This window comes from Trichechus manatus, unplaced genomic scaffold, assembly GCF_000243295.1.
Source record: "Trichechus manatus latirostris isolate Lorelei unplaced genomic scaffold, TriManLat1.0 scaffold00064, whole genome shotgun sequence".
Classification (NCBI taxonomy): domain Eukaryota; kingdom Metazoa; phylum Chordata; class Mammalia; order Sirenia; family Trichechidae; genus Trichechus; species Trichechus manatus.
Window position 1 is genome coordinate 14,438,243 of NW_004444000.1, and position 21,722 is coordinate 14,459,964.

At 44.8% G+C, this 21,722-nt stretch overlaps 1 protein-coding gene across 1 annotated transcript in view; it reads left to right on the forward strand.

Moving 5' to 3' along the window:
• The first annotated feature begins 8,076 nt into the window (after nucleotides 1-8,076).
• The window catches only part of HEPACAM (hepatic and glial cell adhesion molecule), a 13,900-nt gene continuing 254 nt past the window's right edge, over nucleotides 8,077-21,722 (forward strand). Inside the window, 7 exon segments of the mRNA XM_023734020.1 lie at nucleotides 8,077-8,563; nucleotides 17,332-17,673; nucleotides 18,899-19,180; nucleotides 19,445-19,538; nucleotides 20,257-20,330; nucleotides 20,631-20,701; nucleotides 21,645-21,722. Of these exon segments, the coding sequence (XP_023589788.1) occupies nucleotides 8,479-8,563; nucleotides 17,332-17,673; nucleotides 18,899-19,180; nucleotides 19,445-19,538; nucleotides 20,257-20,330; nucleotides 20,631-20,701; nucleotides 21,645-21,722 (1,026 nt within the window). The 5' untranslated portion in view covers nucleotides 8,077-8,478.

The window sequence follows — 21,722 nt, forward strand, 5'->3', positions numbered from 1 at the left end:
TTTGGTTAAATAACTTAAGTATTGTTTCAAGGTGACTTATAATCAACTCCTAACAACTCTAAAACTTTATGGAAAGCCATAAGAAATTTTACATGTTAGTATTTCCTCTTATGTTCTTGACTGGTATTAGACAGCAAATACATAACATTATTTTTTGAATCTAGCCAATAGTTTGATTGAGAAATTCACATGATTTACCTATGAAGTTTTTTTATTACTATTCAGTTATTTAGAGATTTGATAATCTGGGTAAACTCTTAATATATCCTGACTATACGGTATTTTGTCTCAAAATTTTTATGTACTATATCTGAAGCTCTTTGAATACGGTTAATGGTTATATTTAGAAATATTTTTATCTAAGGTTTTTTTTTAACCGATTTTATTTAGCCTTTACATTGGGCTTGTAATTAATTTCTATCAGGTCTTTCACTATTAAGAATATTATTTTTATAAATTAATCATGGCCATATTAAGTTTATCATATGCAGATGAGCTTTAATTTTACTAATTTGCTAAAAACGTTTGACCAAGATATCTCAACAAAAAGATGGACTGTATTGGACTTGCAAAAAGGACTGTGACTAGACTCAGTCAAGATTTCCAGAACTGTTATGCAGTAGCTGATAGGTTCACAGACTGCGGCTGATCCAAATCACGTGGAAAAAAAAGTAACTACATAAGACTAAGTAAATGAAATGATACTATGGATTTTATCTGGGAATATTGCGGACGTTTTAAGGTCCTACTTTCTGGATATAAGAAACAATTTTCCTTTCTCCTAAATTATCTAACTAATGGGTTTAGATATTGTAACACTTGAATTAGAAGTTCCTGTTGGTAAACTTAACAAAGTTGTAAATACCATAACCAGAGAAGTATCTGAAATTTGAGCTATGATTTTACAAAATAGAACAGCATTAGATTTCCTATTAGTTCTCCCAAGAAACAGTTTTGTGTCTTCATAGGTAAATGGTGCTGTATTTATACTAATACTCAGTCTGAGGTTTTGCAGAATATAGTTACTTTTGAGGCAGATGAAAAGCAGTTACTGATGCTGCTTATGTATAGACAAACACCTCATGAGATTTGTTTCCTCCTTTCAAAGACCTTAGAGTCATGGTTTCATTGGTTATTTCAGACAATTGGCCTAATATAATTGTTAGTGTTTCTATTCTACTTCTTAGTTTGCTGTATGGTGCCTGGGATCTTGAAAACCAGATGATGCCCAAATACCATTTGTTGAGCATTTTTGAGAAAAGATTCCATAGCAAGATCATGAGCCAAAGGAAAGAATGATGAGAGAGTTGTATGTAATTCTCCTGGAATCCAGATTTCTGGTTCTCATGGAGGTTGAGGCAACCCACAGAGGACATCACCTTTGGGTGTCCTTTTGAACCTCAAGCTTTGAGGAAAAAAAAATGGTTACCGAAGCCCGTTTGAGTTAAACAATGGTCCAAGTAAACTAGTAAGACCATTTTGCTCTGGGCATTGTGCTTTTTTTTTTTAAAGAATTCAGTCTGTTTTAGGAAACTAACTGCAAAGATCTGACTGAGAGTTATGTTTAAGGTCAATCAGTAATTCGTTTAATTAGTCTTTAAGACAGTGATGTATAAAATACCTGTCTAATGTTTGTAATCAAACTGTCATCCTCTTAGGATGCAGAAAATTATGTATCTTAAAGAAACCAGGTTCTCAGAGGAGATTGACCTCATGGCTCAGACTCCGTTTTGTCTTAGGTTCCACTTCTGCTTCTGAGAAAGTGACCCATGACTGTCAATAGGTAAACCAAGGAGGAGCAGCTTGCCCTTGGGAAGAACACTTAGTATGTTTTAAAGAGACTAACTGAAGACCTCCTACAGGAAAGGTCCATCCTGTATTACCTTGCTAATCATGAATTCTCTAATAGAAACTTTGTTGTCACATGTAAATTTTTCTATATTTTCTGTTTCTTCTAGATAAACTTGGAGTGCACTTCATGGACATATGTTTCTGTGTGGTAGATCCAACTATACTAATTTAGATGATCCCTTTCCAACTGCTAGTGAATTTACGTGGTCAATTGCTTGTTTAGATTCCTGACGAATGAGTGGGCAACGCACTTTGAGAACTTTAGGATTATCTTTAGATATTCACAGTAATAATGCTAGTAAATACTGAAAAGGTAATGTTAAATTGTTACACATTGTAAAATGAAAGTCAGAAGAAAACCCATTGGTCCAACACTCACGATATGTTTGGTAGCTTAATTCCTACTTATAGTATATCTGAAGTGGAGAAATCTTTACGAAAATTTGTCAGTCACTATGGGACAAATAACAGATGAGATGGAAGCACAACAGTGAGCTCTGATCTCATAAGCCAAGGTGACATGAGATAACAAAATAACCTTAGATTTTTATTATCCCAAGAAAGTAGTCTGTGCTATAGAATTAGACAGCAAGCTACTCGGTTACACAATGTACTACCCTTACAAACACCAGATTTGTTTGGTTGGTTACCATCAGGAATAAGTACACGGGCTAAATCACTATTGCAAGGAATAGTAATATTCTTAGTCTGCATCCCGATAGTATTAGGCATGATAAAATTTATCTTCTATTGTCTTACACACCGAAAAGGCAAAAGAAGGCTAAAATGTTGATGTGCATTGAGTCTGGTCACTCTGGCAATGCCATTGATGAGAACATCGTTCCTACTTAATAACCTGGTGAAGAACCAGATGTTATCCAGTGATGTAGGAAATAATATTGGAGTTATTATTCCCTCTCCTTGTGCATAGAGAATGTGACCCAGCTGGACCTGGGCTCACAAGGACTCACAAGGGCACATCAACTGGGCCCTGAGGTATAAAGACAATAGCTAAGATAATCTTAGAAAATATCTTTTAGGGAAACTTTCACATAAAGCCAATCAAATAGAACACAAAAGACTTTCCACTCTTGTCTTTTTCTATTCACATTTAGTAAATAGAAGTTCGCTGGACCAATGAAGACCCTCCTGACTGTCCTAACTGAAACCTGTACCGATGATTGTTAAGAAAGACAACTCAAAATGTAGGATCACAGTTTCTATCTAGCCAGTCTTCGAAAAGGTGAAGCTTTCAGTAGTTTTGCCCATTGTGATGTTAATGTATACTAATGACTCTGTAATATTCTTTGGACTCAGGCAGACATGGCTGTGGCAGCATGCTTGTCCGTTTTCCCCACTTTTGTCTGTTTTGTGATATTTCCTTGAACTTGGACAGACATGGCTCTGGCAGCATGGTTGTCAGTTTCCTACTTTTGGCCCCTTGAGTATATGCCAAATAAAACTTTCTTTTTGCTTTTAAAAAAAAAGAATATATTTGACACATTGAACACTAATGACCCAAGACCAGACGAGTTGTGGAATGACATCAAGGACATCATACATGAAGAAAGCAAAAATGTCATTAAAAAGACAGGAAAGGAAGAAAAGATCAAAAATGAATGTCAGAAGAAAATCTGAAACTTCCTCTTGAACGTAGAGCAGCTAAAGGGAATGGGAGAAACGATGAAGTAAAAGAGCTGAAAGGAAGATTTCAAAGGGGGCTTCAAGAAGACAAAGTAAAGTATTATAATGAAATATGCAAAGACCTAGAGCTAGAAAACCAAAAGGGAAGAACATGCTCAGCATTTCTCAAGCTGAAAGAACTGAAGAAAAAGTTCAAACCTCCAGTTGCAATACTGAAGGATTCTATGGGCAAAATATTGAACGACACAGGAAGCATCAAAAGAAAATACAATCCACAGAGTCACTGTACCAAAAAGAAGTGGTCGACATTCAACCATTTCAGAAGGTAGCACAGGATCAAGAACCAATGGTATTGAAGGAAGAAGTTCAAGCTGCACTGAAGGCATTGGCAAAAAACAAGGTTCCAGGAATTGACAGAATACCAATTGAGATGTTTCAACGAACGGATGCAGCGCTGGAGGTGCTCACTTGTCTATGCCAAGAAATTTGGAAGACAGCTACCTGGCCAACTGACTGGAAGAGATCCATATCTGTGGCCATTCCAAAGAAAGGTGATCCAACAGAATGCGGAAACTGTTGAACAATATCATTAGGATCACACACAAGTAAAAATTTTCAGAGCCCCAGAGGAGTTCTCAGATATGGAGTGGCCTGAAACAACTGTACATGGCAGAAAAGTGGACAGAACTGGGTCCAGCTGTCCAGAAGAAGTCAATGCCCTTGGATATGAATCTGTTGAAGTGCTCAGAGGAGGAAGGTCTCAGGGCCTTGACTGAGCAAAGGCATTACTGCCATCAGTCCAGAAATCCAAGCATTGTTTCAGTCTACACCATTGTTTCAGGAGCCATATTATGCAGAGTTCAAAAGTGGGCCTTAGGGGGAGATCCAGAAGAATGCAGACTTACAACTCCTGCCCTGGAGAATTTCTCAGGCTAATGCAGAGATGGCCACAGTCACCAAATTTTCTGATCCAAAAATCGGACATGCAGACTGACAAGTATAAATGTATTTTTGAAGTTAAAGAAACGTACTATTTATAATCAGAATATACTTTAAAAATCCAGTCTGCATCATCAACGATTAGACGGGACATATCCACATGGAAAAATCCAAAGAGCCCGCGGGAGGCTAAAACAAAGGTAAGTTAGGGCAGCTGAAATAAACATTGTGTGTATAGGTAAGAATAAGTTGGCTGTGACTGTTACCTTATGTCTTTGCAATTCAATTCATTGGATCATTGTGCCCCTCCCCTCAAAGTTTCAATTCCCAGTTATTTCTGGGAATTCCCACAGGGATGCCTCATATGTGTCCACAAACCATCCTATCTCCTGAAGTCATTACTTGGAGCCCTCCTTGCTCTCCTGCTTCTGCCCCAGCTCCTCCTCACAGCTGTCCTTTGTTCTATCCAGCTGCGTAAGAGGCCCCCCGAAGGAACCGGGGCTAGTTCTCATCCCTTCAGTACTGAGCAAATGTGTTGAGCACCTACTATGTGCCAGGCCCTGTACTGGGCACGAGGGATACAGAGAAAAATCAGACATAGTCCTTAACGTCAAAGAACTCTCCGTTCAAACTGGAACCCTCCATTGGGGGTGGGAATGTAAAACTGTATAAAACCAAAAAACCAAAGCCATTGCCATCAAGTCCATTCCGACTCATGGTGACCCCATAGGACAGAGTAGAACCGCCCCGTAAAGTTTGCCAGGTGGGCCTGGTGGATTCGAACTGCCGACCTTTTGGTTAGCAGCCGCAGCTCATAACCACTTCGCCACCAGGGTTTCCGTAAAATGGTATAGCCACTATGGAAAACAGTTTGGCAATTCCTCAAAAAGTTGAACATGGAACTACCCTATCACCCAATCCTAGGTGTATACCCAGAAGAAGTGAAAGCAGGAACACAAACAGAAAACTGTACAGCAATATTCATTGCAACACTTTTCACGATAGCCACAATGGGAAAACAACTGAGATGTCCGTAAACAGGTGAATGTATAAACAAAATGTGGTATATAACCTACAATGGAATCTTACTCAGCCATAAAGGGAAAAGGAATGCCAGTGCATGCCACAGCGTGGGTGAGCCTTGAAAACATTATGCAGAGCAAAATAAGTCAGTCACAAAAGGACAAATACTGTACGATCTCACTTATATGAAATAAGCAAACAAAAATAAACCAAGTTATTAGTGGTTACCGGGGTGGGGAGGGGAAGAAGAAGTGTTTGCTCAGGGAGCACTGAGTTTTTGTTAATAGTGGTAGAAGAATTTGGAAAAGGATAGCCGGAATGGTTGCACAATTTGAAGAATGTAATCACTGTCACTGAATTACACATGTAGAAATTGTTGAAATGGCCTATGTTTTGTGTGTATATTTTCACCACAATTTAAAAACAAAGAAGAGCTATTTATTAGGAAAGAAAAGCACGTAAGCAGGCAATTATAATCAATATCTTCTATAGATCTCCTTATCTCCAAACACCTGAAGCAGATTGCAACATTGCTCCTTCTACACTCAGATGTACAAAGGAAAAGTCATTCCGTTATGTTTTTGTGGTTGCTGTGACCTTCTACAAGAGCCTCCCAGCCCTGAGAGTAGCAGAGGAAAATGAAACGGGAATCCATCCTGGTAAACTCAGTCTGACCCCACAAAGTTAACGTTGTTTGTAGGTAGTTCAGTCTCTGCTTGAACAACTCAGGCAGTTGCTTAGTCAGTCTTTTGAATTTCCTCCCCCTCCCCAGCTCCTCTCTAAGAAAACTGGGTGACCTTGTGGCAACAGGGGAGACCGCGTCCTTGGAGCTATGTGGTGTTCCAGGAGTCCCACTGTCCCTGCACAGAGCCTAAGTTGCTTCCTGGTCTGATAAGCAACAATACTGGCTCCCCCCACAGCAGCTGGTGGCCCCAGCCATTGTCTCCAGTCTTAAGGCCCCTGTACAGTGTGACTTCTTGGCTCCATCTTCAGCGTCTGCCAGTCCTTTAGCCCTCTCAGCACCTCTGAGGACCCTCAAGGGAGCTGGTGGGAACCTCTGGGCACTCGTAAATTCTGTGTGGGTGTAAGGATCCAAAGGTTCATCCCCAGGGCAAGGGAAATAAGGGTGTTGAGAATGTAGTTCCCTCTCAGAAGCCCCTCTATAGCATTTTTATTTCCACAACTCATGGGGCTCTTTCTTGAACATCAAATCCTCCTTTGACCCTCAGACAATAAGCCACTGCAGGCGAAAGGAATAATTTGTCTATGCTACAGAAGAACTTTATGATCCAGTCCACCGGCTGCCCCTTGATATGCCAAACAAACAAACAAAAAACCCAAACCCATTGCCCTGTCAAGTCAATTCCAGCTCATGGTGACCCCAAGTGTTGCAGAAATAAAACTTTTCCATAGGGTTTTCTTGGCTGTAATCTTTATGGAAGCAGATCACCAGGCCTTTTTTTCGGAGGCAACGCTGAGTGGGCTGTAACCACCAACCTTTAGGTAAGCAATCTAGCACGAACCATTTGCACCAAAAGGGTAGATAAAAGAAATTAGAATATCCTTTTTCTTTGTGTACCTGCTGTAGCAACACTAGCTCTTCCAGAGACAGACAGGTGCCTTGAGCTGTCTGGGGAAAAGTCACGTACACAGACACGCAGAAGGAAAAATTTCATTTATGTATTTCAGAATGTTTTTTGGAGTTCCTCTGTGAAGTTCAAAACCAAAGCTCTGGACTCTTCTCCTCCTCCCTTGGCTCAGGGCATGCAATAATTCTTCAGCTCAGCCTCCTCAGGGTTTCCCCAGCATATAAAAAGAGTATTTTAAAAGATAATTACTGCATTTACAGAACTAGACCAGGATTAGAGATGTGACCAATAGGAGGGTGGTGAGCCTTGGTCTCACCAAGATATAAAAGATGCCCGCACGAATGCAAAGGAAAAAAAGAAATGGAGATTAGGAGTGTTTAAACTACCATCTCTGTAACCAAGAATTTGCTAGGCACTCTCTGGTACCGAATCTTCCGTCAGTCCTCCCAATGATCCTTATGAGGAGGCTATTGTTTCCTCATTTTACAGATGTCAAGTCTGAGGCTCAAAGAGGTGTGAGATTGTCCCAAGCAAGATCCCACAGTCAAGAAATTTACATCCTGCTGGCAGCTCTTGTGAGAAGCTGTGGATGTATTAATGAGGGGTCAGAGTAGGGCTAGGGTGTTTCTCATTACAGCCCCAAGAGAAGAGGAGATGGCTAGACTGTTGAGCTGGTAACAGAACCCCAGGATGCTGGCTGTTAGGGTATCACCTTCATCTTCCTTCTGACTTCTAGAAAACTGGCTGGAGCCTGGGGAATGAGCAGAGTGACTTCTGGAAAGAGGTCCCAGCATCTGTGTGATTCTATGACGGTAGAGAGAACCCCAAGCAGGATAAGGATGAGAATGAAAATAATAGAATTCAAGCCGTTTTCTCATCTTCCTCCTTTGGGGTGGAACAGGGAATTTCCATTTCTTCAGCAATTTTCTGGTGTCCCTCATTTCCCAGCTTTTCAAACCTCCTCTCCCTCCTTTTTTTAGAGCTTATTGGAGGGCTGTCCCCAGCATGTCCCTCCTCAGGAACAAGGAAAGTGAGGCAGAGACAAGATAGATTGGAACACAAGGCCCAGTTTAGTCTGTATTCCAGTCCAGGCCCCCACTTAGCCCAGACCCCCATCTTCCCCTGGTAGGGGGCTCAGAGCAGACCAGCAAAGGACTGCTGGGCCACTGGGACCCACCAGATTGGACCCTGTATTGGAGATAATCTCCTAAACAAATACCCGCTTCCAAACTGGGGATGTAGGGCTTTGAAACCAGAAAATGCCAGGTCCGAGGAAAGAACAAGTCCAGCAATACACAGAGCTCTGTGTATTCAGAGGGAAGTTGGCAGGGCTGTATCCAGGCAGAGGAACTCGGAGTGGTACAAAGGGACGTGCCCAGAGTGGAGAAATCATGCTAATTGTCTGCACCAGAGCCGGAGAACGCCACCCAAAATGAAGAGAGAAAGGGGAGCCCCGTCCAGAGCCTCCAGGACCCTGTGCCTCACTGCCTTTGTCTACCTTTTCCTGATCCAGACAGGTAGGAGACCAGAGGGTATGAAGGGGTCCTCAGAAGGGACCCTGGACTTTCAAAGGAGAGGGAGGGGAGAGTAGGGGGCCTGAATGAATGCCTTTGGGGCGGGAGGAGGGGAGAGCTCAGCTGTTGTCGGAAGATTCTCAGTGAATTCAGGCATTAGCGTTGAATGTATTCCTTCATTCCGTGTGCCTCCCGGCCCAGGCCTCCCTCCCCCCAAAGCTGCATGGCTGTGGAGCTCCCACGGCCTGCAGTACATTAGATGAATGGCATTGAGCCATTGCTTATGGAATGACTCGTTGGCGTGGGCCAGTCCAGCATGCTTTCCAAGGGATTATGGTGGGCCTTTGCGGAGGTGGGGGAAATCTTGCTTTTGTGACTCCCCAACCCCCCATTCTGGCTTCTCTAAGTGTAAAACAAGGAAGATGAAAGAAGTTTTAGAGATAATGGCCCTCCTAGTTTTGGACGGTAACACCACTCTGTCCATAACTCACTGCAGGCCATAGACACCTACCTACCTCCTCTACTGCCCCCTACCAATTCCTTGGAGAACTGATCTTATTTTAAGTACGTGTGTACGTGCGTACGTGCGTGTGTGCACACGCATGTGCTCACACACATACTATCACAAAGAGCCTAGGAATTCACCATTTCGTGGGGCAAACAGATGCAGAGATGGTGTTAACACAGTGCAGAAACTCGCACGACTCAGCTGTGCAGAGCGCGTAGGAATCAGAGAACGGCCACCTGCCCCAGCAGGGAAGCAGGCACGGATGACGCAGGATGGGAGAAGAGCAGAGGAGGTTTCCTGCTAGAGACAATGTCGGAACCCAGTGTTAAAGGATGAGGAAAGTAGGCAGGAGTGGGAGGAGGCACAAATACAAACTACAGTAGCTCCCTTATCCTTGGTTTCGCTTTCAGAGGCTTCAGTGACCACAGGTCAACCGCAGTCATAAAATGTTAAATGCACAGCGTGGGGAAATCTAGCACCTACATTCACATAACTTTTATTAGAGTATGTTTTTATAATTGTTCTATTTTATTATTAGTTAGTGTTGTTAATTTCTTACCGTACCCAATTTATAAATCAAACTTTATCACACGGGTGTATGTATAGGCCAAAATGTAGTATATATAGGATTTGGTACTATTCGCGGTTTCAGGCAACCACGGGGTTCTTAGAATGTATCCTCGGTGGATAAGGGGGGGACTACTGTATGCTTATTGGATATTCATTATGACCTATGACAGGTAAGAGGTAACTGCAGGTAAGGTCAGGACACTATGCTGTTATGGCCTGAAGGGCAATAAAGAGTGAAGATTCTATAAGAAATTCTTACCATCCTCAACGTATTAGGAAAATGCCAGCTTCTGTAACAAATAAACTCCAAATTTTAAGATCCTGGAACTGACCGCCTAATAGTCTAACGCAGCCCCAGGCTGAGCCTGGATGGAGAAGGACTCTGCTCCATGAAATTGTTCAGGGGAGGTTCTCCCAACCCAACTTCGTCATGTGTTTCCAACGGTCACCCTGAGTTTTATCCCCATTTCTGCCAGGTAGAGAGTTTAAAAACAACGCAACAAAACGAAAAACATGCAGGAACATACAAGGGAGGTTTTTCTGGACCAGGCCTAGACGTGGTACATCATCACTTCCTCTGGTTCTATTGGCCAGAACCCAGTCACACGGCCATGATAACTGCAAGGGACGCTGGGAAATGTAGTTTTTTAAATCTGCACTACCCAGGGAACTGGACTGTGTGGCCCTGGCTCCCAAAGATTTCCCTTCTCTCTTGTGGTTATGACAGCAACCACCGAGCTTACCTGAGACAAGGAACACTCAGTCTTTGATACTCTGGCTATAGTATGGACCAACGAGCCTTTCTAGATTCATCACAGCTCAATTCATGGACCATTCAAATAAGGATCTTCTACAAGCTAAGACATTAACTCTCAGACATAAACGCAGCGTGCCACAAATCCAGATAGTGTGATTTCCAATTTTTACTCTCTGGGATCCCAGAACTATTCCATCCTCTAGGAACTCAATAGGAAAATGTCTTTTGCCTGGGTTCCATCCTTTTTAGCCCCAAGTCCACATCTATTGTAGGTGCTATTGTTTTTTAAAAAATAACTTACAGAAAATTAAATTTAAAATTACTTGCAGAAAAATGTGTTTAGCATCAGCAGACAATTTGATGAATCTTAAAAAAGTGAATAAACCCATGTAATTAGCCCCCAGATGAAGAAATAGAGCACTTCAGCACCTCAGAAGGCCCCCCAGTAGCATTTCTATTATTACAGCTCCCCCACCACCAGGGTTACCACTATCCTAACTTCTAATACAGATCAATTTTTCATGTCATTGAGCTTTATATAGATGGAAATGGACTCATATGTATGCATTCTTTTATGTCCGGCTTCTTTCTCTGTACACCAAGTTCTTAAGATTCACCCATGTTGTTGTTGTTATAATTCGTTTGGTTTCATTGCTGTATAGTATTCCATTGTATGAATAGACCACAATTTATTTATCAATCCTACTTTAAGAGACACTTTGGTTGTTCCCAGTGTGGAGTTGTATGAAAAGAATTTCTAAAAAAATTCTAGTGGACGTCTTTTGGTGAGCGTATGTACACACTTCTTTTGGGACTATACCTAGGAGTGGAATTACTGAGCTATAGGGTATATGTGGAGCCCTGGTGGCGCAGTGATTAAGAGCTCAGGCTGCTAACCGAAAGGTCGGCAGTTTGAATCCACCAGCTTCTCCTTGGAAACCCTATGAGGCACTTCTGCTCTGTCCTATAGGGTCGCTAGCAGTCGGAATTGACTCGACGGGAGGGGAGAAAGAAAGGGTATATGTGTGTTCAGTTTTAGTAGATGTAATCAAATAGTTTTCAAAAGTAGTTATCTCAATTTACACTCCTACCAGCAGTATATGAGACTTCCACAGTGGTATTTTCTCTTTTTCATTTTTAGCCATTCTGGTAGATGTGAAGTGATATCAAGTTATGGTTTAAATTTGCATTTCCATGATAATAAAGTTGAGTCATTTCATATGTTTATTGGCCATTTGGATGTCTTTTTTGTGCAGTACCTGTTCCAAATCTTTTGCTCATTATTCTATTGAGTTGTCTAGGTGTTATTATTATTATTGATTTGTAGGAGTTTAACATGTATTTTGGATATGAGTTCTTTACAAGATCCGTGTATTGCAAATACCTCTCCCCACTCTGTGGCTTGCATTTTCACCCTTTTAATGGCGTCTGTTGATGAACAGAAGCTCTGGATTTTAAGATGTGTCTACTGTATCATTTTCTTCTTTTATGGCTACCACTTTTATGTCCTGTTTAAAAAAATTTGCCTGCTCTCAAGTCATGAAGATATTCTTCTATACTTTCTTCTTAAACTTTTATTATTTTACCCTTCACAGTTAGATTTACAATGCATCTCAAACTGATATTTGTGTAAGGTGTGCAGTAAGGGTCAAGATGACCCAGTACTTTTTTTTTTTTGCTTCTATTTTTTTAAGTTTTACTTCGTTGTTGTTGAGAATATACACGGCGAAACATACACCAATTCAACCATTTCTACATGTACAATTCAGTGATAGTGATTACATCCAGCACTACTTTTTAAAGAAAAAAAATCCTTTTTCCACTGCACCGCAAGGTCACCCCTGTCTTAAATTGAGTAATTATATGTAAGTCTGTTTTGGGGTTCTCTACTCAGTTCCACTGATCTATTTGTCTTTCATGTGCCAATATCACAACTTTGTAACTGCTATAGATTTGTAAGTATTTTGCTATCTGGTAGTGTAAATCCTCCAATATTGTTCCTCTTCTTTAAGATTGCTTTAGCTACGTTTGGCTTCTTGTATTTCCGTATAAATACTAGAATCAGCTTGTCATTTCACACACACATGTGCGAAATGCTCTAGGATTTTAATAATATTATATAAAAATTTATAAATCAGTTTGGGAGAACTGACAGCTTAACAACAGTGAGTCTTCCGGTCCTCTAACATGGTAAATCTTTGCGTGCCATCTTAATACTTACGTGACGAGCATCTACACTCCTTCAAGTAAGATGAAAAGCTGCCACCCCCTCTCTCCTCCTGGATCCCAAGGGCCTTCTTTATAGTTTCTGTTTCCTGATTTGCTCCCACTTCCTGAATGATTGACACTTAAAATGATTTCTCACTTCCGGCAAGACCCCGCCCCTACTCTTGTAGGCCTCAATAGGATAACAGTAATAATCTAACACAGTAACCCCAACATTTATATAATAAGTGATGCAGCTATACAGTAAGGGGGGGCTAAAGTAAGGGGGGGTTAAAAAGAAAAAAGCAAACCAAACCTGTTGCCTTGAGTCTATTCCGACTCCCAGCGACTCTACAGGACGGAGTAGAACTGCCCCATAGGGTTTCCAAGGAGTGGCTGGTGAATTCAAACTGCCGACCTTTTCGTTGGCAGCTGAGCTAACCACTACACCACCAGGGTAGGTTAGGGGGCTATTTTCTCAGAGCATCACTCATTACGATGGCTATTAAAAGCCAAAAGGTGAAAACAATCTTTTTCCCTTTTTGAAAACCACGCTGTGTGCTGTCCTTGGATTATTGTATACAGCTCTGGTTACCACACCAAAAAGGAAATAATACAGTTAGCAAAAGGCCCAGAAAGGACTATCTACAACTGTCAAAGGGATGGAGGGATTTCTTTATGGAGACAGACCCAAACAAAAACAAAAAGCCCATCAAACAAGGGATATAACTGCAGTCCTTGGTGTTGTAGAGTATGGATAAGGGGTACACAGAATACCTAGTATACGAGTTCAGCACTATCGCATCGACACTTCTACAACATAAACTCAAGGCAAATGTTGGTAAAAGGAAACCTTTGCCCAGCAAACGGGACACATAAAAATGAGTAGATGAAGGTTTATTGAAGGGAAGAGACTATATTAGTGGGTACACTCTTATGCTTTGAAGCTTGCCATTCCTTAGTGTCACCCATAAAACATGTTTCCGTTGAGTCGATTCCAACTCATAGCGACACCGTGTGACAGAGTAGAACTGCCCCATAGGGTTTCCAAGGCTGTGGTCTTTATGGAAGCAGACTGTCACATCTTTCTCCTGCGGAGCAGCTGGTGGATTCAAACCACCAACCTTTTGGTTATCAGTCACGTGCTGAACCACTGTTTCACCCGGGCTCCTTCTTAGTGTCACAGCAGCTCAAAATCCTACCTGAAGAGGGGCTGTGGACCTGCCGACCAGGATGTATTCATTGTTTAGGTGGATAGATACTTCTTGCTGAGATGTTTGTTTCCTTTCCTTCCACCTCCAGTGGGAACAGAGACTTTCTGTAAAATGGTGCTTCAGAGACTTGAGGACAATGATTGAGTCAGTCACTTCTCAAGGTTGAATTGTCTTAGTCTCTTTTATTCCCTCTCAGGACCATAGTTGTTAGCCATTTCCTCATTTTGGTGTCCTGCTTTGGCTCCTGGTCCTGTTCTCAGTGTCCCTTAAAAGTTGTAGAACCCTGAACTTAACCGGACTCTGATTTTGGCTGGAAGTTTGGGAAAGAGTGTTTGCTCAGCAAAAGGCTCTCTTTGTCAGCTTCTGAGAAAGACCGTTGCATTCACTTATGATCACGTGTACACACATCCCCATGACTCCAGGCACAGGCACACGGGCCCTTCCTGAGAGGAGGGTGAGACCTAGGGCAATCCACGTGCTGTAGCTTCTCCAACGTTTTAATCCAGGAGAATTAAATCGGCAGAAGCAGCTGAGGGGGAAAGACATCACAAAAGGGTTACTGGGACCTTGTATGGGATAGGAGAGAGTAGAGGCAGGGGATTCTCAAGGGAGGGTCAGAGAAGCTAGAAGGAGGACAGGGAAATTCCTTCCACCTTTCCTTGGGGCCAGGACTGTTACTGACCAGCTTCTTAGAAGAGGGAAATAGACAATGGGGTCCTTCAAACGTGGTATAAACCCCAGGATGGCTGTGCATATATTACCCTCATGTGTATACCCACCGCTTCATGTTGGGTCCTGAGGAAGGGGGTAGATGTTCCCCAGGTATTTGATCATCGCCATGGCCATTAGTGAAGCTCAGTTATTTTTTTTTCAGGGCCACCTTAAGTCACACATATCAAAGCCTATTTGCCTACTCAGGGAAATTCGACAGCTTGCTTTTCTAAACCAAGCCAAGCATGGGGACTGGCGATTGTGAGTCAGAAAATCCACCTAAATAATCACAGAAACTAAAATCTGCAAGAAACGTTAAGGATCACGTGGTCAAATGGATTTCAGTCTGATCCATAGAGCCATAGGGTTTCTTGGTAACTCCCCAAGTTGCTGGGTAGGAAGTGGGCAAGAAAGTAGGACCTGGTCCCCACAACCTCGTCTACCAAAGCAGTTGAGCTGGAAATAGATTTCATTTCTTTCCATTTTTATGTAAGATTTTGTGGGAACAAAAAAAAATTGAATGAAAATGTTTGAAAATAATTGATTTTATCTCCCCCAAATTAAGACTCCCCTCAATAGAGTCCCTGATGGAGCATGAGAAAGGTGGGGTGCAGAACTCAAATTCTAGTAAAAAGAGCAGACTTAATGGTCTGACTGAGACTGGAGGAATCCCAGAAAGCAGGGTCCCTGGACTCTCTGTCAACCCAGAACTAAAACCATTCCCGAGGCCAACTCTTCAAAGATTAGACTGGACTAGGGGACATAAAATGATACTTGTGAAGAGTGTGCTTCTTAGCTCAAGTAGATACATGAGACTAAATGGGCAGCTCCTGTCCGGAGGTGAGATGAGAAGGCAGAGAGGGTTAGGAGCTGGCTGAATGGACCCGGGAAATCAGAGGTGGAAAGGAGGAGTGTGCTGTCACAGTACAGGGAGAGCAGTTAAGGTCACGTAACAATGTATGTATACATTTTTGTATGATAGACTAACTTGAATTGTAGATTTTCACTTAAAGTACAATTAAAACAAAACCAAAAAAGACTCCCCTCAATAACAAGCAGAGGATATTTATACGTATAACAGTTTTACTCAGTAGTCTCTTCCACTCTTAAGGTTTTATGATTCTAACATACCTAGCAGGTAATGAATCAGAGAGTGTCAGAGATGGGAGGCCCCTGGAGATCATCTGGCCCCACTAGAGGAGGAAACTGAGGCCCAAAGAGGTGAAAGAATGACCCACTGGCCTTTCCTTGTCCATTTCCAAAGATGAGAAGCTCACTACTTAACAAAGCACTTGTTCCAAAAATGGATTGAATATGTTTAGGAAAATGTGCTCTGCCCTCCACAGCTAACCTTTTAGTTTAATTGCCTCTTGCCTTGGTCCAGGCTCTCCAGGCACAAGGAGAGGAATAAGACATGAAAAGGTACAGCTCAGCTTCCTAACTCCAGGAGCAGAATGGGAAATAGGTATGAGACAGAAAGAGGGAACTTCAGAGGCCATGACAGTGAGAGGAAGCAGGTGGGGTGCCGAGGATCCCAGAACCTGACTTGTGTGTCCACTCAGCTAAACCTAGCCCTATTGCCAACTGACATCCTGTCCAGAAGACATTCCTTAGGATGGTTCTATTTCTCTGCAAGACCTCAAAGCACCTAAGAGGTCTCTGGAATGTGAGACGTGCCTCTGGATGGGGCAGTCAATGAACAAAATGGTAAAATCCTAAAATTACAGAGCTGGAACAAACCAATGAGATCATCTAGGCCTACCCATCACTTACCTATGGGGCATCTGTGCCCCAGACAGACAAGTTACTTCTCCCAGGTCATACAGCTGATAACAGGGCCTCGGTCTCTGAGGCCTAGTTGTCATTCTCTATACTACACGACAATAACCACGTGTGTATTGTGCCTAACAATCCCGTGAACTTGACAAGGCCGTTGTTGTTGTTGTTATCCCTCGTTTATAAACAAGAAGCATGAAGCTTAGAAAGATTACTTTCCCAAATTCACATAGCCAGTAAGTGGTAGAGCCTAGACGTACAAGGCCTTCTGATTCCAAACTCTTTCTTCTACCCATCCCAAATCCCTCCTCTGTGGGGAATGTAAATTGGGCAGGAGTTTGGGTGAATTCTCCAATTCACCTAACTAGGAACAGGACTATTCTATACTGGGCAGGCCTGGTAAGATGCTCCATGCAGCTGGGGTAAGGATAGCGGAAGCTCTTAGTATGGCTGAAGAGTGGTCAAAGCGTCTTCAGGTCCCTAAGCATCCCTTTCATTGGCACTGTCTTGTGACACGCTCCCTTCTTCCGTAATTTGTGTTCCAATGCCTTCTCCCTCCCTCCACCCTCCCAGTTACTTGTCAAGAAGATCTGACAAGTTCGTCCTGAGGTCTAATGACCTTTAGGGGTAGAGACTTTTGTCTATTTTTCTCATTGGTATATCTCAAGGATATAGAGCCATGCCTGGCACCCAGTAGGCAGGCGCTCAATAACCATTTCTATGGATGGAGCACATACGGTGTGGGTTAGCTGGAATCTTCTGCTAAGAGAAGGCAAAGGGGGAACATGCCAGAGAAGCAGAGGACTAGATGGAAGAAGGATTGGAGACAATGTGATGGGAGTGAGGGACACAGAGCTACAGTGGGAGAGGAGATGGAACCTACTGGTAAGAAGCAATGGCTGCCCAGGAGTGAAGGGAGGGAAGGGCCCAGAAGGATGAGGCACTGAGAGGTCAGAGGCCTTAAAGGTGGGAGCGAGGGAAAGAGCCGAGGCCTGACGCCACCCTCTTCCCCGTGGGCCTCTGTTCGCAGACCCCCTGGAGGGAGTGAACATCACCAGCCCGGTGCGCCTGATCCACGGCACCGTGGGGAAGGCGGCCCTGCTCTCCGTGCAGTACAGCAGCACCAGCAGTGACAGGCCCGTGGTGAAGTGGCAGCTGAAGCGTGACAAGCCGGTGACCGTGGTACAGTCCATCGGCACGGAGGTCATTGGCACCCTGCGTCCTGACTATCGAGATCGCATTCGGCTCTTCGAAAACGGTTCCCTGCTTCTCAGTGACTTGCAACTGTCTGACGAAGGCACCTATGAGGTCGAGATCTCCATCACGGATGACACCTTCACGGGGGAGAAGACCATCAACCTCACCGTAGATGGTAAAATGCTCTGGCGGGGGAAAAGGCAGGGACTGGGGCAGGGAACCCGTTGCCATGGAGTCGCTTCCCACTCATAGCCACCCTATGAGTGGGAATCGACTCGACAGTAATGGGTTTTTTATTTTGGGGGCAGGGAATGGGACAGCACCTAAAACAAAAACCAAAGCCATTGCCATCAAGTTGATCCCGACTCATAGGGATGCTATATGACAAAGCAGATCTGTCCCATAGGATTTCCAAGGTTGTAAATCTTCATGCAAGCAGGCAGACTGACACATCTTTCTCCCTGGAGTGGCTGGTGGGTTGGAAACACTCACCGTTCGGTTAGCAGCTGAGCACTTAAACACTGTGCCACCGGGGCTCCTATTGGGCCAGCACACTAGACCCAGGGAAAGGCAACCCAAAAGCCACTTGGGAACTGAGAATGAGCCAACCAGAAGTTAGAAGTTGTCAGAGAGGCACAGCTAACACACACAGAATGTTTACTAGGTCCCAGAAACCGTTCTAAGCGCTCTGCATTTATCAACCCATTTAACGTTTGTAATAATAATCTGTTGTTGTCGTGGGTGCCGCAGAGTCGATTTCAACTCATAGAGACCCCAGGTGACAGAGCAGAACTGCCCCACAGCATTGTTTTTGCTATCATCTTTACAGAAGCAGATTGCCAGGTCTTTCTCCTGCAGAGCTGCGGGGTCGGTTTGAACTGCCAACCGTTCTTTTTCAGTTAGCAGCAGAGCGCTCAACTCTTGCGCCACTGGGGCTCCTTGATAATAACCTAAGGATAGATAATATCATTACCCCTATTTTTGAACATGAGGAAACTGAGGCTCAGAGAGGTTGAGTAATTTGCCCAAGGTCATACAGCTAGATAAAGCCAAGATTTGAGCCCAGTTGTGCTTAGTCCAACTGAAATTTTCCCAAGCTGGGCCAGTTTGAGACATTCCAGCCCAGTAGTCCTGGAAAGGTCTTTGGGAAGAAGGGACTGTACGGTCCATGAGGGCAGGGACCAGGGCTGTCTTGTTCAGCACTGCACACCGTGTGGCTGGCTGGTGCTCAGTCAATAGCTGGGGAATGAATAAACGATGGGAAAGGACCGAGTTGGTGACTGTGGAAGGGTCCTAGCCCACAAAATTTGCTGTGGTGTGTTGGATGGTAGGAAGCTGAGAAAGAGAGGGGAGACGCTTTCTAACCCACGACTCACAGGCTCCCCACCCCCGGGGCCCAGTGCCCATCTCAAGGCCGCAGGTGGTAGTGGCTTCGAGCACAGTGCTGGAGCTCAGCGAGGCCTTCACCCTGAACTGCTCGCACGAGAACGGCACCAAGCCCACCTACACCTGGCTGAAGGACGGCAAGCCCCTCCTCAATGACTCCCGCCTGCTCCTGTCCCCCGACCAAAAGGTGCTCACCATCACCCGCGTGCTCATGGAGGACGACGACCTCTACAGCTGTGTGGTGGAGAACCCCATCAGCCAGGGCCGCAGCCCACCCATTAAGATCACCGTGTACAGTAAGTCTTCCTGCCCGCCCTCCCTTGAGACTCGAAATCCCTAGAGGCAGGTGCCCATGCAGGACGAAGGACATCCTAGACAGAGGGAGAGGCAGAGGCGGGCCAACCACCATGGAGGTCAGCAACGGGGGGCAGCGGCTCTGTGCAAGCTCTGACCTCAGCTAGGCATGCTGCCTGGGGCTTCTTTTCTCTTCTTGGCTCAGGAAGCTCCCTTGCCATACTCTTCCCCACCCTCAAGTCTCTCCTTTCTGCTTCTTTCCCTAGGGAGAAGCTCCCTTTACATCATCTTGTCTACTGGAGGCATCTTCCTCCTTGTGACCTTGGTAACAGTCTGTGCCTGCTGGAAACCCTCCAAGAAGTCTGGGTAACTCTCCCAAGTTCAACACCCTGAGCACCCTAAGGCTTCAATCCAGTCCAACCCCAAACGCTAGACTTTTCTTAGTCTCTTTAAATGCCTTTCCTCCCAGTGCCCTGCACCACTTCTCAGCAGATCTATCTCACTTCTCAGGAGGAGCCCCGGTGGCGTGGTGGTTAAGAGCTCAGCTGCTAACCAAAAGGTCGGCAGTTCACATACACCAGCGGCTCCTGGGAATCCCTATGGGGCAGTTCTCCCGGGTCCTCTAGGATCGCTGAGTCAGAGTTGACTTGACGGCAATGGGTTTGGTGTCTTGATTTATTGTGAATGGTGAACCATGTCCTGAGCCCAGGAGCTTAACAACCAGAGCATGATTGCTAATGGTTTCACTTGCTGAGCCCTTTCTCTGGGCCAGACACCATGTTGTGGGTACCATGCTATCTTTTGATCCTCAGAGCCTTGCAGGAAAGATACGATTACCTGCAGTTTACAGATAATGACCCTGAGACTCAGACTGCTTAAATGACTTGCCCACGGTCACAATGCTAGTAAGTGAGACTCAGGATGCAAACCTCATTCCAAAGTTCAGGGACTGCCCACCCCACCTAGCCCATCTTCCTGTCACAAGGCCTTTTTGATGACCATCAGATCCCTTCCTGTGCCCCCCACCCCTTTCCCAGACCTCTGTTCACACTGGATTGGGGGCTGTATTGATTTGCAGGAAGAAAAGGAAGCTGGAGAAACAGAACTCCCTAGAATACATGGATCAGAACAATGACCGCCTGAAACCAGAAGGTGAGCTCCCACCCCCCCACTCACTCATCCCGTCTGCACTCAGATCAGTGGGCTGCTGGGAAAAGGCAGAACGGGGCGACCAGGAAGCCAGCCCTGCAGGGTGCCTTCCTCCACCAGCTGCACGAGGACGGCAGAGCAGGGAGAGGTGCGGCCAAGGTAGGAACCTGGGTATTCGGGATCCTCAGGTGGAGGCTGTGGTGGGGCCATGACTGGCCACTTGGGGAGCAAAGAGCGTAGGTGCTGACTGGTGGGGAGGGTTCTGTACCTGGGCCAGCAACCCTACTCTTTCCCCCTGTACAGCAGACACCCTTCCACGAAGTGGAGAGCAGGAGCGGAAGAACCCCATGGCTCTCTATATCCTGAAAGACAAGGTGAGCAGCTCTGGGCTGGGAGTGCCAAAAACACACAATCAGCCCCTCCAGCGAGCCCGGCACTGCTAGCCCCATCAGATCCCAAAACCAAAACCCACTGCCGTTGAGTCAATTCCAACTCATAGTGACCCTATAACCAAAAACAACAAACGTGTTGCTGTCGAGTCCAACTCATAGTGATCCTACAGGACAGGGTAGAACCGCCCCATAGGGTTTCCAAGGAGCAGCTTGAACTGCCAACCTTGTGATTAGCAGATGAGCACTTAACCATTGCACCACCAGGGCATCTCTATAGGACGTCGTATAACTGCCCCATTGGGTTTCAAAGCTGAAATCTTAACTGAAGCAGAGCTGCCACGTCTTTCTCCCAAGGAGCAGCTAACGGGTTTGAGCCAACGATGTTTCAGTTAGCAACTGAGCATTTAACTACTGCGCCATCAGGGCTCCTAGCGCGATCATACAGGTATCTTTTTATAGTACTCAAAATAACTGTGACATTTTTTGCTTTGAGCTGCTAACAAAGGTTGGCAGTTGGAACCCACCTACCCAGGGGCTCCGCAGAAGAAGGGCCTGGCCAACTCTTCCGTAAAGATCACAGCCAAGAAAACCCTGTGGAGCAGTTCTACTCTGTAACACACGGGGGCGCCATGAGTCGGGGGCAGCTGGAGGACAGATCAGAAAAACAGGGCTGAGAGAGGTGAAATGACTTGCCCAGAATCAAGCAGGTAAATGAGTGACTTCAAACCTAGGTCATTGGTCACCAACTCTGCTGATTTTTCCCCCCATCCCACAACTAACTCCTGTCCCAGGCTCTCCAAAAAAGAGGCGAATAAGGGGACACAACACTCAGTGTAACGCATTTCAACATTTACTGAGCACCTATTACGTGCCAAGCGCGCTGCAACTTGCGTACAGCTGACCCCTGCCGCGCACGTCCTTGCAGGACTCCCCGGAGTCTGAGGAGCACCCCGGCCCAGAGCCTCGGAGCGCGACGGAGCCAGGCCCGCCCGGTTACTCGGTG